Genomic DNA, 16926 nt, shown 5'->3' on the forward strand with positions numbered 1-16926 from the left:
TGTCTAAACCGTTCTCGGTGAGGAGTATCGGCCACGCCCAGTTCTGACGTCACTCGCTGCTGCGGCTTGGCGTGTAGGCAGCCACACGTCGGCACATACGGAGATATTTATGGACTCCCGTGATGCCGTACACAATTTCTACTGGGGGAGAATAGCCTTGCTTCCTCCTGCACAGCAGTCTCCCTCTGCCTCTGGACTTCCTGGTGGTGTGCACTGCACCTCGAAAGTCTTAACCTACGTGTGCATCTCCCTTCTCTTAAGCCAGCCAGCAACGGGCAGAGAGAGACACAAGACCAGTCTTCCATCCGGGACCAGGTCCTACCTCTCCCCGGAAGCCCCATTGTCTAACACACTTCATATTTCTGCCTCCGCCTTCCTCCGGTGTCGAGTTACTACCCGACACCCTTGCTCTCACTTTCAGTGGCATCTATCCGAGGACCCAGCCCCACCCCTCCCGTGGCGGTTGGACAGCTGACCTGACTGAAGTGACAGAGACAGCTAGCTACCTAGAGTTGATTTTCCGGTTGTGTGGCTTCAAGCCACCCTCTTTCTACCCCTGAGGAAGAATCGAGCAGCTTGTCATTTCATTCCGGGAGCCAATGCCTTCTTTCCTCCTTCCTCCACAGGTCATCTGTAGCTCACCAACTCCCACTCTCGCCCACCGTCTTCCCAAGCTCCTTCCTGTTTTCTTCCCTCCAATCCCAGAAGAAGGGAACCTAGGAAGGACAGTTGGGGAGGCTACCCCTCCTCTGTGTGCTCTCCTCATCCTCTGTTTGCTCTGAGGAGCTGAGGTTCCAGAACAGAGCTGCCCAGGGTCCCATGCAGCATCAGTGCAGAAGCATGGGTGTTCCCCCTGCAGTCCTGCTGTCTGTCCTCCTGTTCTGCTGCCTCTGTGCCAGCAAGTTCCCCGTGGTTGTGTCTGCGCTGTGGTCGCTCCTGTCCTCATGCCACACACTTACCTCGCTGTCCTGCCGCAGTGGACATGGAGACTGCCCGTTTTTTCTGGTGGTCTGCACTGCTCTTCTGTCACATCTAAGAAGCTAAGTGAACTGTGCCCAATCTCGCTCAGGTTGTCCGTTCGTCTTCCAGAGACATACACAAGTCTGATTTGTCCTTGCTCCCCCTCGGGGAGTGTGTATGTCTCTTAGCCATCCCATGGCCCGAGCTGACATCTTGAGTAGCTCTGGTGTCACCTCATGGCCATGGCTTCTATACCCCATTCCCAAGTGGTCCCGACTTCTTGATCAATGCTCTTCACCTGGAGCATAGCACCCCGTGCTTCTGCCCACACAGAACACACACTTGGAAGTTCTCTTTGCCTTATCCCTTTCACGTCCCCACGGATCCCCAAATGTTACTGCTTCCTGACGACCACCCAGGATCTGTATGGGGTCTTTTTTTGCCGGTCATCACTACAGAAGAGTTTTCCTGGGTTTTCCTTTCCCATTCAACCATTGCTCAAGCTGTTGACAGTTCCCTACTTCTTACATGTTGAGAGGTCTGCTCATCCTTTGCTCGGCATGGTTTGAGGTCCGTGGCGCTCACTTTGCTGGCTCACTATATCCAAGTATGCTTGCACACCCGAGACACCCGTCACCCTTCTCCAGGAGGACCACCCCTCCCCGAGGTGCACTGAGAAAGCTCAGAGCAGGACTCTGGAACTTAGCAGATGTGAGTGGACAGGCTTTGATGTTTTGCGTGACTCTATGAAGAACGGCCACTGTCATCTAAGTGTCCTGGCAGGCAGTTTCATAATGTAAGACGTCGGATTGCAGTGATAGAAGCCGAGCCTTCGGCTGCTCTATCTGTTCACACCAAGCTTTAGTCCTGTGATGTCTTGGTGTTATGAGTTGTTAAAGACTACAGCAGTTGTGCAAACTGAAGTCTGTTCCCTAACCACTTGGGGGTTTAATTCAGGCAGGTGCTGCACACACACCTGGTTCTCTCCCAGTTCCTCTGTTCACTACTGTGGGTGGGCGACCCCAAGCTTCCAGAAGCAGAGCTGCCACGTCTCATCTGACGTCAGTGAATCTTTGAAAAAACCGTGCCACTGGCCAGGCTTGTGACAACCTTTCTACACGTATCACACATATGCCATGTCCACGCAGATAAGAGTTTTTGACTCTAATACATGTATATACCTTATAGCTTGATTACCTACAGCTATAGCAGTGCACTGAGTGTTTTAAATGTATGTCTGTTGGCTGCTTGAGGAATCCCTTCCATTCGTATTATGTCAAAGGGGAGCCCTAGCGTGTGTAGGCGTGTTTATCTCTCTTGCCTCGCTGAACCTACACTACCTGACAGAAACAGCCAAAGGAAGGAGATGGTTATGTCAGGGTTCCAGGGACTTTTTGGTGCATCTTGGTGGGGAAAAGCATGGTGGGTCTCTCAGTTCAGGGAGGCAGGAGTGTGTGACAGAGTCTGCTCAGGTCACAGCAGCATCGGGAGCCAATACAGAAGTCCCACAGTCTCTCAAAGGAGCACCACCAGATGAGAAAATAAAAATAAAAACAGGAGTATGTAGGGGGCATGCAGATCCAAGCCATAAGAGCAGGCAGAAGGAGTGGCCATTGGGCTGTCATCAAGAGGGAAAGAGAGAAAAGGACAAGGGACAGCTGGATAGATGTGTTCACTGCAGACTGTGACCAGGCAGGAAAGGGACATTCTAAAGAGAAAGGTGGGTCTCTGTCACCCTGTCTAGCTGAAGCCATGGACCACTGTGCCTAATGTTATCTAATGGGGTCACTTTCCTTCCAACCCCAGCATCTCCTAGCTGAATTGTATTTGTGTAGAAAAACACAATGGAAAGAACTGTTTTATTTGAATACAATATGTGCTGAATATATTCTCTCTGACTGTGGCTTTAAGAGTATATTTAGACTTTTTCTTTCTTCTAATTAAAGATGAGATTTCTGTCTCTGTGTGTCCCTGGAATTGGCTATGAAAGTAGGTTGGAAATGTTCAAATATTAAAATGAACCCTGGATTTTATGACTTTTCCACTTATACTTTGAGACATGCCACAGAGAAAAAAATTAGCTGAGAGTCTTTCCCTTTATTGCCTCTGTCATAGATAATGGTGACCTATTGCTTGACCTTGGTGTGTGTGTGGATCTGCCTCATTTCCTTCAGCAGTGTGAGTGTGAGTTTGAGTGTGTGTGCATGTGTGTGTGTGTGTGAGAGTGTGTGTGTGTGAGAGTGTGTGTGAGAGAGTGTGTGTGTGAGTGTGTGTGTTATGGTGTGTGTGGTGTGTGTGTGTATTTGTGTGTCGTGTATTTGTGTGTGTGTGAGAGTGTGTGTGTGTGAGTGTGTGTGTGTTATGGTGTGTATTTGTGTGTGTGCGTATTTGTGTGTGTGTGAGAGTGTGTGTGTGTGTGAGTGCGCTCACATACACATGTATTTATTTATTTAAATATGTATTTCATTGGCTTTCAAGACTGTTAAAGACACAGAATCTCTCCATCTGTCTTTGTGGGTCTCTGTGCTTGTATTTACTAACACAATTACACCCAATAACATGGTTTTTCAAAGCTCCCAAATGCTTTCTGGTGACTCCAACAATCTAATGAAAAACCCTTGTCCCAGTTTATACAACTGCCTGGTTCTTAAAGACATTAGTGATACTAAGGCAGCTTAGAAATTAGAACCTCAAATTTAGCGTAAATATCTCCAAGAACCTGAATGAGTATAGAGCAGCTCTGTAGAGAGACCTTGCGTACTACTGACTATGTTGTGCTGCAGGAGATATTTACAGACTGGGTGTTTTCACCCCCTTACTTGTTGAGCTCAAAGGGGTTCAAGCAGTTTTCTGGAGGGAAGACTAGAAGCCAGGCTAGCAAAGTTGGTTCTCATCCCTTAATTGCCAAAGCACCATTTTATAGATAATTTTTAATAAGTCAGGAAGACACCGAATGGAAGTGGTTTAGAAGAAGAAATGTTTTTGGAGGTAACCATGTTCACCAGTCTTCTGATTTCTGTGAGAAGCCCGTTGGGTTCTTTAATTTCTTTCCTTTGACATCTCTGTGTCTTGGTCCACTGAGCTGTCTGAGGGAAGCCTGGTTTGACATCTCCTCTCCAAGGCACTGATTCCTGGACAGTATCACCTCCACTCCTCAGAGTCAAGTGGCTCTCAGCCCTGACACTTCAGCTGGTGGCTCCTCCAGACTCTCCCATAGTTCCTGTGTCTGCACCTGATAGGCAGGGGATGTGGCTAATTCATTCACTGGTGGAGAGAGCTCCCTGTGAGCTCGGTTAGTGCAGTAGAAATGGAGGTGGGAATGCTCAGACCTCAAGCTCCTCCCAGGAAGGAAAGATCATTTTCTTTTAATGTGTTTAAGTCATGTGCAACGACATGTCCTGGCAGACTGAGGCAGGGGAATTGCCAAAGTTCAAAACACGTTTGGGATGTTTAGTATATGCTGGGCTAGCCAAGGCTACAGAGTAAGAGTCTATCTAGAAGAATATCCCTGCTTTCCACTACCACCCATGAAAAATCCAACATGATATCACATGCCCCAGCACTCTGGGTGAGGCTGAGGCAGGAAAGTCAGTCCGAGCTCGCCAGTGCTGCACAGTGAATAGAGAGATGCCATCTCGAACCAAGAAACGAATGGATGTGTATTTTAAATTTTTAAATGTTAAAACCCAAAGATTGTGTAAAAAAAAATGAGGACTAGGAAGTCAAAGGGACAAGAGCTCTTCACTGTAATTGCATGTATGCAAAATAACATTAAAGGGATCCTCTCCTCTGAGTTACTCAATGGCTAATGAGTCCTTGACTGTCTGACTCAGAAACCGGTTTGTTTTGCAAGGATCCTTTAATCAGTGCCCCAGGAGGCCTCATCTGGCAGGCGGCTAAGGCAGCCCAGGTGACCAGGAGTGAACCAGGAAGGCTGTGATGAACCGTCCCAGAGCCGTTTCCCTTAAGGCGCTCTTATATTTTGATCAATCTGCGCCTCAAGATTGGACACGATGGATGTTTTTGCCTTCAGAAATGTGCAAATTATCCACAAAGTGGGACACCTGGGGGGTCCTCAGCCTGGGCTTGTCTGAGGGTGTGGAACACTGGGACGCCACCCACCTCCTCCTCTCCCACAGGGAAGGGGCAGGCATTCCAAGATTACTGGCCGAATAATTTAGCAAATGCCATAGAATCCCAGCAGCAAATTCTTTCATATAGTCCAGAGTCACAGCTCTCCAAAAAAAAGCTGACACTCTTGGAAGAGTTTTAAATAAATTTTGAAAAATGGAAGTCCTATACGAGGAAAATACCCTAAAAATAGTTGACATTGGTGTGCATCGTTGAATGGGAAAGGCCTTTTGAATTTCAAGAAATACTCTGGGAAGCCATTTATCTTTGAACTTGGAGCGAGTCTTCCCTTTGAAGATAGGGAGCCTGGGTGTTGGGCTTAGAAACATGGGCGATGGGCACATGTGCTTTACACAACAGCCCTTTCTCCTCATTGACAGCTATGTCACCAGATGAAAAGTCCTTTACAAAACAACACCTTCCCCAGCCCCGCCCCAAGGCCTAACCCCCTGAGGTGAGCATTGCTGGTCTGAACCCTCACCCTCTCCCCAGAAATCTCACCTAGAACAGAGCTGCTGGGTGCTTCTGCCCCTCTGCTTTTGCTTTGTTTTGATTGGTCAGACGATTGGTCAGACGTGAAGCCACTGAGGGGAATCTTGTGTCTGCCCTCCTGTAGCTGCTTCTGCGGTAATCTGTGAACACAGAGAAGCAGCCATCTTTGTCCCTTCAGCATCCAAGAGAAGCATAGCGCATACTGTAAAGCAGCAAGGGTGCCGGTCGGTCACTCCAGGTCCTGCTCTTTGACAATCACAGGGCTGGGAACGGGCGTTGAGATTGAGTTGTTCATCCCTGGGGCAACTGCCCATCCTCAGTTTGCTTGACCACAGCAGAATGCATCAGGGTGCCCGCTGGAACGAGCACTTCTTTAGGTCATAGCCAAACGGCCTGTCAAAACCTCACTCCCGTAGCTTTGAATTTGGTCTTGCCTTAAAATGCAGATGTTCACCGAAGAAGGATCGGGAGTTCATTCAACAGACATTTGCAGACCAGGTGCTGGGCGGAATTCAAAGGACTCAGAAATAACAGCCAAGCTGCATTGTACACACAAAGCAAATTCCGTAGGAGTTTTCATTGGAGTGGAGTGGGTAACTTAGTGTTCGTGGCCTCACCAGTGTTTACAGTTCTTCTGAATTAAAAAGTAGAACACTTGTTTAAGCATAAATGGTCAGGCTTGAGGGCTGTCGTAGGGACTGGTCCCTCCCCCTGTGCAGTCAGTCATGCAGCATCTACTGGAGTATGTCTTACTCCCAAAATCAGTGCTGGGGCAGATGATCCCACCCAGGCGTTAATTAATGGCTTCTATGCAGAGCTTCTGTACGGAGGAAGAGACTTGAAAATGGATTCTATGGTGAGTGGATGTCTAGGGAAGGGCTCTTTTGTATCGTCTTGCACTGGGACACAATGTAACATAACTGTTTGCAACAGGCTTTCCTATTTGGCATTTCTGTAACCCACCCTGTGGTAGCCGCCATGAGAATGTATGAGAAGCTGAAGAAAGTAGTTGACATATCGGGAATGGAAGGTCAGGGACACCAGAGACATGCCCGGAAAAGCGTGAATGGTATTTTCACTGCGTATGCAATGTGTATTTCATAGAGTTTACAAATTGATAAGGGGGAGTCTCATATACTTAACTTGGTCCGGTCATGCTTGAACATCTTCCAATAGCTGTATTGAGAGGGTCTGTTTAAGACAACGTAAATGGAAGGATAAAGACTTAAATGTCGTCACATAGCCCGCATGGAAGGGGGTCCCATACTGGGTGGCACAGCACAGCACATATCTGCTCTCCCAGCTATGTGCAGCCTAGCAGATCCAGCGTTGAATTAGATCTGCGTGGGCATAGCCGGCCCGGTCCTTGGTAACAAGTTAAAACTTGGTCCTCTCCATCCTCTATTGTCATCATTGCTCATCAGCCTCACCCAAACCTAGTTCAAGCCGCTTTGTCTTCCGGGGTCCCACAGCGGCTTGCTCATAGCTACTTGTGACTCTGCGAGGAGAGGAGATTGGGCCTTTCACGACTAGGGACATAACCTCTCAGACAGGAGCAGAGAGCGCCCTCGGAAGCACACAAAGCCGCAGATTTACAACAGCAGACTTAAAATAGCGGTGTTCCTGTTACGGGGTGCACACCCTTTTCCTTGGCATAAGTTATCTGTCATCGAAAAGCTTCTGTCTTCCTAACAGCAAGTTTATATTAAATATTTACATATGGAATCGTTGTTTAAAAAAAAAAAGCATCTGAGGAATCTTAACCCCTCCTCTGCACAAAGAACCTCTAGGAGCCAAAAGTAGATTGTGTTAACCGGGGACTATAGGATGGGATGTGGAGAAATTTGATAAGAGGTGGCCTGTTCAGTAATGCGGTGGCCAACGGTAAAAACAAGGTGTGGAGCCCTTAAAAAGGGCTGGCGGCCCTCACCCGAGGAACAGAGACGTACAGAGATGATCTGGCGTGTGTGCTTGTTTTAAGACCTTGGTTATAACCTCCATAAATGTACTGTTTCGTTGGCTGACGGAAAGAAGTTTGTCCAGGGCCCAGATTGTCATGAGAGTCGGTAAACCCTCTCATTTTTTTTATCAAAACGTAAGTGGGGGGTCCTTTCTCTGGGCTGAGAGTATCGCCTGGTGTGGCTTCTGTGGTTAAAGACTGTTGAACGTTTCTCCTTGTTTCTCTATGTGGGACTGCCTAGGTTTGCCTACCTGTGAAGCCTGGAGGCTGGGGTGGCGACCCTGTTGCCTCTGAGGACAGTGTGTACCTCATCCCTGTCCTTCCAAAACATGCCTAACTTGAGGGTTTTGCATGTGCTTTCTGAGTATGAACTGAATGTGTCTAGAACATTGTCCGAGGCCCCTCCGTCACCGGTGCTCCATGTCCGCTGGCGAACAGAAACATTCCTTGGCTTTTACTCCCCCGATCCTTCGTTCTGTACCCATTTGGAGGTGGGCTGGAGGTGACAAAGCTGCAGGTCCAGGCCAGTTGGTGAAACCTGATACAGGGTAAATTTGGTTATTAGACTCATCTTCTTAAGCTCGCCAGCCTAAGCTACTTGACGTTGCTGCTGTGAACACACACTGGCAAGCAGACAAGCAGGAGCCTGCCTGGCCCCCTCAAATATCTTATAATTGAAGCCAGCGATGTGTCACAGCTTTCATTTGTTGTCCATTTCCCTGAACGCATGCACGCATATCACTTACACTAGCACTGGCACAAACAAATCAGAGAAGGATACAGGCGAAAAAGCAGTTCCCTCCCGCCATCCCGGGAGAAGACATCTTGTTAAATCAAGGTAAATGACCAAATAAACCTGTGGGACACCATTGCAGTTCCTCCCTCCCCTGTGAGAGACATGCCAGCTCTCTCCAAGATGGAGGATCCCAACTTCAAGGAAGTCTGTTTGGCTTGGTCTGCTCGGGTTAACTGATTTTCACCGATTCAGGGACTCACTTTTTTCTGGGAACGGTTGTGAAGCACCTAATGATTACTGCCCTCTGAACTTACTTGGTACGGGCCGTTTTGAAACACAAGTCAGTGTCACTAAGTACTGGGATACATTCTGATAAGTGCGTCCTTGGGTGAGCTCATTGTACGAGCGTCATCAGAGGTGCTCTTGCAAGGGAGCCCACATGATGTAGATCAGCCCACTTGATGTGACCTCTTGATGCTATCAAGAGCTGTGTTAAACGCAGATGTTTGAGGCTGCCAGTTGTGAAACTTGGCACACTGTGTACACAGAGTACATTCCAGAGCAACCTGAGCTGCAGTGAAAACAAAGCCCAGTGAGAGACTCTCTCCCAACCATCAAGGGTTAATGCTGTGTTTCCATGTGGCAAGTGCTGTACTGGGCTTGTATGTCCAGGATCGTGCAAACCCATGAGAAACACGTCACATTTTAAAGTTGTGCTTGGAAGTTAATGTGACCAAGACCTAGTCCAGTCACAGGAAACTTTAAGCCCCGTTCTAATTTTTTGACAATGTCTTACATGAAGCCTGTCATTGATAGAAACCTCCTTAAGGGTTTAGCATGACTAATCTACGTTCAGTCTTCATGAAGTACCCTTGGCTAGACATTTTTAGAAGGACATCAAGGCTTATGTTACATATGATGACTGCAAATGGTTAATTTATTTTATTTGTGTTTATCAATTTTAGTGTTACTAATTTCATGATCTTTGAAGAATGAAAACAGATGAAATCTGCTGACCTTAGACATCTGACATCTGAGTATTGTTATAGGCACACCTTAAAAATGCACCCTAAATATACACATTCTAAATACACCTGAACAGTTTTTGAAAGTTTATTACATTTTTAAACTTCTCTGTGTGAGGGGTGTCTGGAGGCACGAGAACAACTTCAGTTCTCTCCTTGTACAGTGTGGGTCTCAGCCATCAAACTCAGGTTGTAAGACTCGGCAGCAAATTACCCACTGGTCCATCTCCCAGGCGGGAGAAGGGAATATTGGGTTGTGTCTCAATCAAAGCTAAGCTGAACCTGATTGAAGTCAACTTGCATTCATCTCATCCTGAGTTCAGTTGGTCAACGAGGACTTCTTGGGGTCCTAACAGATACCATAAACTAAGGCATCTGGGAGACAGAAACTTCAGAGAATTGTCCTTACCTAGCATTGTGATCCTGGGAAGACAAGCACCAAACAAATAGCAGAAACAAAGAAGTATTCAGAGTTCAGAGAGCAGATGTCTGGGGACCGGGTCTCTCTACCCCAGCATCAGATCTCTGTAAACTCAAAAGAACTCAAGGAATAGGGAACCCATGCTTCATCCTAAATAATATTATCTCCATTTCGTAGGAGAGACACATCCCTACAGTTGTTTATAGCCTTCCCAACAATAAAATCAATGACCTCAATGTGAAATTAATTGGGAACCACATTTCTAATACACTGTTTGGTGATTAAGCACATTAGATGGAATTGTTTCAAAAGGCCTAATTACTGTGTCTGCCACACTCATCTGTCTGAGTCACTCCTAACATTGGAGTGTTGCCTAGATCAGTCTGTGTAGAGTTTTAGTTGTTCCTTCTCTCCTTCCTCCTCTTCTTCTTCCTCCCTCTCCTCTTCCCCTCCCTCCTCCTCCTCTTCCTCCTCCACTTGGTATCACTTTCGCTGTGAAAAGCTCTGCTGTGAAAAACTATACTTCTACAAACTCTAGATCTGAGCTTAGTGGATAGGTCAAGTGTTTGATTCCTCTGAGCTTGGACACAAGTTGATGCCATATTGTTTTGCAGGTTCATGGTTTAAAATTGCCTTGGAGATCACTCTTGGAGGCACCAGTTCTCAGGGAGTTCTTTCTGTGTTCAGCTCTTGGGGGTTTTGGGGTTTTTTGATTCTTTATTTGGTTGGTTTTTGTCGAGTGGACTTTACCTTGACCCTTTCAATGAAGTAATCTAATTTCGCTAATCATTTAATTTCAGAATTTAAAAAGGACGAAGGAAGGAGACCGCCATCCTGCTCAGATACAAAGATCTAAGAGGGTTGTTTCCCCCGCATCCTCCAAAGCTGTGAGCATCAGAACTAATATTTTCCCAAAGAGTGCCATCGTATTGAAGTCACTTTATTAAGGAGGGGGTGTATCCACAAAAACCGTCAGGAGACCAGAACCCTGGGAGCCGGAGATGACAGTGAGTACACATTGCTTGTGGCTCACAGTCTTCCAGCGGGGCCTGTGGATCGGTGACTGACTTCCTGCTTGCTGACACATTTCCCCTCCCCGGTTTCCTGGATTGAACTGCATCAAGGAATTCATTACTTACCTTCCAACTTTCATGTTGGAGTTTTCACGGCAGTAGTTTCGAGATCCTTGAGACTTGGATTGATTCCATCACTTAACACAAAGGAACCGAGCCCAAAGTAGTTCTCATCATGGCCTTGAACGTTGCCCCCGTGAGAGACACAAAGTGGCTGACGCTGGAAGTCTGCAGACAGTACCAGAGAGGAACGTGCTCACGCTCCGATGAAGAATGCAAATTCGCTCACCCCCCAAAAAGTTGCCAGGTTGAAAATGGAAGAGTAATTGCCTGCTTTGATTCCCTCAAGGTAAGACAGTCATTTTGCTTGTCACCTCCAGGTCGAGTTGGGCTGGCAAAGAGAGAATTTTGCACTGAGCTCTGCAGTGTTTACCATTCAGATTGGTTCTGTCTTCTTTGCGATGGCTACTGGGAGGTTTGCGTTTCATTTTGTTTTCACTGAAACTTATTTATATCGGGCGTACAAAGACTTTTTCCATATCTATGTTTAAGTTAAAAATGCATGGCATTGTCTTTCTGGTCTGGCTTCACATTCAGGTGCCCAAGAGTTTCAAATCAAAGTCAGGCCATTGGCAATGGCTGTACATGTTTTATTAACAGTTGCTCTTCTCCGGTTCCATGGAGGTGAAAAGGCTGACCTTACCACTCTCAGTGCCAGTCACTCTGATATCTCTATTTCTCTTCTTGTGTGGCTTCTGTTATTGACTAGAGCCTTCCTAAACTGCTTCCTGAGAGGGTTTTCATTCTCTCTTAAAGATGTTTTAAGGCTGGCATAGATTACTGAGTACACATCAAAGCTAGGTTCTTGGAGGACCTACTACTGTCTGTGAGGAACATCATGAAAGAATCCAGTGTGATTCAGATGTCCACTTGATGAGCTCATGTCTGGATGGAAAGTAGGGCACAGTGGCAAATAATTGTGGTGCAGGAAGAAAGACAGAACACATCCATGGCAGACCTCAGAGGAGAGCTGGCTTCCACCTGACAAGAAATACTTGTGGAGCTGGCCTGCCCCAGTCATATATTGGGTTGGGTTGGAGAAATGGGAGAACTCAATGACAAACTCTACTTGGAAAAAGTGGGATGATTTGGCTGAGAGCTCTCTGAGGTTTTCTGTAACCCTAAATTATGCTGCTTTGAATTCCAGACCGGCTTAGGTAGTTTTAAGGGCATAGTGACATTGTCGACAATAGAGATGGTTAAGATGTAGCTTCATGTTTCTGCCTGTGCAAAACTCCAATATGCTTAACACTTTTTTTAAAAAAAAAATATTTCTGGTGCTCTTGATGTCCTGTCTGAGAGGCCATGGTGCTAGGAGTTTACAGAAGTGACCTCCTGACCCCATCCTTAGGTGTTGAAGAGAGTGGGTGCTTAAGGTGATTAAATCACTTGTCGAAAATTATGTCTCAAAGCGGGGAACTGGCTCTGTTTGTGAGGCCTTATGAGAGCCTGGGTCTATGTGGAGAATTCACATGAGGAAAGAAAAAGGAGGTATATCTAATCCTGGTCAGTGCTTGGGGAGTAGAAGATGGGGACGCCTGTGGCCAGTACAGACCAGTTAGCAGGTCCCAGACCAGGAGAGATGCTGCCTCAATGGAAGGTGGATTGCATCCAAGGAACAACACTTGAGGTTTTCTCCTGGACCCACATGCACACCCCAGACACACACACACACATATACATGCACACACCTCCCACTCTCTTCTCTCTCATACACATGAACACCAAACACATACACATTCACACATGTATGCACACTCATACACATAGACTATACACATGCTCACACACATACACACACACACCATACACACACTACACATTCACACACACACACACACACACACACACAAACACATACCTCGTATACATCAGAACACACACACACAAATTATGTCTTAAAAGACTTATAATTCTAAATTATCACTCTTGTAAATATGTCTTCAAACCAATGTTAATATTTATATATCTTGAAAAATGAAGGGGTTGGGGATTTAGCTCAGTGGTAGAGCGCTTGCCTAGCAAGCACAAGGCTCTGGGTTAGGTCCCCAGCTCCGGAAAAAAAAAAAAGAAAAGAAAAATGAAACTCTGTCTCCATACTGAAAGCAGAAGAATCCATTCTTAGCCTAACAGAAAAGAAAGCTTGAGAAATCAGGTGAGAACTCCATATAATAAGCTACCACTGTTTTAGACGCTTTTGTCAGAAGAGGCTCATCTGACCAGACCAAGGAGAAGCTGAACAAATAACTCATAACTGATTTGAACTGTAGTAATTTAAGTCCATTTCTGTCTTTGTATTTACTTATCTTTCCTTTCATTGAAAAAGGAAAGGCAGTCTGAACTTAGCCTTTCGGTCTTCACCAATGGAAGTGCTCCCTGTGAAGAGAGATTTAAAGCTGGCTCCCGAAAGCTTCAGATATGAGGTAGCTTCCCTCAGTTATCCAGGGGACGTGGTACCACCCACACACCCGCCGATGACATCATGCATGTAAAATCTGTCCTGTCACATGCATACTCAGAAGGGTTCTAACGAATGCACAAGACACCCGTCACTCTCTAAGGACCCCAGCCAGTGAGGCATCAAAGGCCCCCAAGTTGCCCATGGCTATACTGATAGTTTTGACTTACATCACACACTGGCGTATGCCCTCCTGATGTCCTCTGTGACTTGCGTGATGTAATTGCTTATGCCCTCCTGACATCATTTTTGACTTGATGACAGAGTTAATTTTACCCTCCTGACATCTTTTTGGTGTTTTTGTTAGTTTTCATTTCTTTACTTGTTTAAGTCAAGGCGTGCTAGTTTGTTTTAATGTTACTACTAAAAATACCCAGTGAAGGAGGAAACAGAATGTAGAAATGGGTCCGAGGTGAGCATTTTAACTACTAAGGTCTTCTACAATTCCTTTTGTTAACCTAGCCTTCTCTAGTTGAGCAGATAACGTTAAATATCACTGCTTTTTTAAAAACAAAACAAAACAAAACATTTCTTCTTAAAGTTAGAGAAATGTAGGGGAAATTTTCTTGACTACCAAGGCTCAGTGCCCCTCAACTACCTCTGAGTCAACACTCCCATCCAGACCTCTAGTCCTTACAATTCACCACATTACCGTAGGCTAATCAGAACTACAGTGGGGTCCAGAACCATGAACGAGGGTAGGTTTAGCACAAAATTCAAGGAAGAAGCCATGAGGCTGCTGAGCATTGGTCAAGCGAAGGGAGACTTTCAGATTCATTTTCCGAAGTGTGGCACACCCTCATTCAAGTGTGGGAGCATCCCAGGATACTGCTCCAGGCTCAATCCTGTTTTGAGAACCGTGGACTTGCAGGTGACTTCATTTGGATGTGACATCATATACGTTTAGAGTTATCAAACTGTTAAGAATGTATAAGGAGCCCCCAAGGCACAGGTGTGAGATGGGCCTCCGTCTAAACACCTGCTCCCCGTCCTCCCTGCCTTCCTTGGGTTATTTATGACTTTAATAACTTTCTGCCCCCAGCAGTAGTGAGAATACATGCTGGTGAAAATAGCTGAGATCTGCACAGCCCCCAGCACACTGGTGTGTTCATATTGAAGCGTCGTTTTTTTTTTTTTAAAGATTACAGCAGGACACACAGCTTACAGATGCAGAAAATAGTGGCTCAGAAAGTGATGAGGCTAATCCCCCTGAGGCTGCCATCTTCCTTTCATTTAACACTGGTTGATCCTCCCTTATCCAGACCTTCAAAGTACGACACGTTTTAATCGCTGACATAATTCCTTCAGTAGAAAATCCTATGTCTGACTTCATGGGATGAGGTATAGTCAAAATGTAGTAGTTTAAAGGAAAATCAGGGGGGAAAAATCAATTATGAGTTAAAATCAGGAAAAGTGTGCTTGCAGACCGAAGAATTTGGGGTCCAGAGTATTCAAGATCTGTATTAAACGGGACGGCGTTGTTCAGTGATGCCATCCAGTCACCCCTCCATGCCCTCACACGTCTCTTCAGGAATGTTATTCTAGCTCCCTGACTCAGTTTCCTCTCGTTTAGAATTGATGCCATTCCTGCTTCCTGAGGTAAAGTGTTCCTCCTGATTGACTCTCCACATCCCCACACTCTAACCCAGGACTGAGCATGTCAGAAGGTAGCAATGCTATTCCTATGCCTTCCAGAAGTTTCCCAGTGCTGCCTCTGTAATGGATGACCAGCTCAAAGGGAAGCTGTGTCTAAAGTCAGGATCACCTGAATGAGGGATGGTGGCTCCTCGGTCCTATATATCAGCCACGGCATTAAAAAACAATAAGACTTGAGATTTTGATGCCATGTGCTAGAAGATGTTTTATGAGCACCGTGGGGTGTTTGTAACCATGAAAGGAACCTCTGTGGCTGTGTCAATAAAGGAACTACACACTCTTTTCCTTTGTTGTTGTATTGGTACATATGGTTAAACGTTCCATAAGTACACGCTAAAACAAATGTGTGGGCAAGTGTGTGCTGAGGTGTTTAAATCTGTACGTATAAAAAGATGCTTTAACAAAAGTTGTTTTGGAAAAATAGATCGTAGTTCTGACAGTGGCGTTTCTATATTGTACGGCTGCTGCCAATGTGAGAGTATACCAGCAGCTGTGGCTTCCTTCATTCTGTAAGCTCCAGTTCACACACACAAACACAGACAGACATACACACACATACACACACATATACACACATACAAACATACACACACATAAACACATACACACATATACACACATACATACACACATACACATACATATACACATATACAAACATACACACACATAAATACATACACACACATACACACACATATACACACATACAAACATACACACACATAAACACATACACACATATACACATACATATACACACATACACATATATACACAATACACACACAACACACATATACACATACACACTCATACACCCACACATACACATATACATATATATACATATACATATACACACATACACACAGATACACATATAGACACATATACATATACACACATACACATACATACATACACACAACACACATATACACATACACACTCATACACCCATACATACACATATACACATATATATATACACACATATATATACATATATACACATACATATACACACATACACACAGATACACATATAGACACATACATATACACACATACACATACATACATACACACAACACACATATACACATACACACTCATACACCCATACATACACATATACACACATATATACATATATACATATACACACATACACACATATACACATATAGACACATATACATACACACACATACACATACATATGCACACATATACACACACAACACACATATACACATATACACATACTCACACAGAATACACACACATACACACACATACACACATATACACATACACATGCACACACACATATACACATACAAACATACATCACATATACACATACACACATATGTATGCATGCATGTGCACAATTTTCTGAAGGACAGTTTCTATTCTGGAATACTGTTTCACCAGTTAGGGTAACTCCATAGAGTCCAAGATGAATGAAATTGCTCTATGGTCAGAGAAGTCATCTGCTGCCAGGCTCGAGCCTTGACCGGGTTGACCCATCTCTGAGGGTCAACTTGGTGATCCTAGGGCTGCTTTCTCCCAGGGCTGCAACATTTGAGAATTTTCTGTTCGCATTCTTTTCCTCGTGCCTGTCAGGAATCAATCTGGGCTATTTTGCAAATAGGAACATCTGGAAATAAATACATGAATTAACTTTAATGTTTACTGAGACTAAGGGTTTCAGTTTTCTTAAACAGTTGAATTGAGCTTTTAAATGGGAAACCAGCTAATAAAATCTCTTGTTGCTAATTTCGGGTGAAAAATTTCCCACTGTACTTGGGGGAAATTGTTTACACAAATTTTAGAAACTTAGATATTACCTTTCTAAACAGAAATTAGTTGGTGGGCAGGGGAGTGAGAACCGCATAAGCAGGAGTTGGGAGGGACTCAAGTTCAGATCCCCAGTGCCAGCCCA

At 45.1% G+C, this 16926-nt stretch overlaps 1 protein-coding gene across 14 annotated transcripts in view; it reads left to right on the forward strand.

Moving 5' to 3' along the window:
- Positions 1 to 16926, forward strand: part of Mbnl2 (muscleblind-like splicing regulator 2) — a 157694-nt gene that overhangs the window by 37346 nt on the left and 103422 nt on the right. For all 14 annotated transcript variants that reach the window (XM_063274619.1, XM_063274622.1, NM_001415043.1 and 11 more), the window contains exon 2: positions 10526 to 11147. In XM_063274619.1, the coding sequence (XP_063130689.1) occupies positions 10974 to 11147 (174 nt within the window). In that variant the 5' untranslated portion in view covers positions 10526 to 10973. The remainder of the gene's footprint in view (positions 1 to 10525; positions 11148 to 16926) is intronic.

Source organism: Rattus norvegicus, chromosome 15, assembly GCF_036323735.1.
Source record: "Rattus norvegicus strain BN/NHsdMcwi chromosome 15, GRCr8, whole genome shotgun sequence".
Taxonomy (NCBI): Eukaryota; Metazoa; Chordata; class Mammalia; order Rodentia; family Muridae; genus Rattus; species Rattus norvegicus.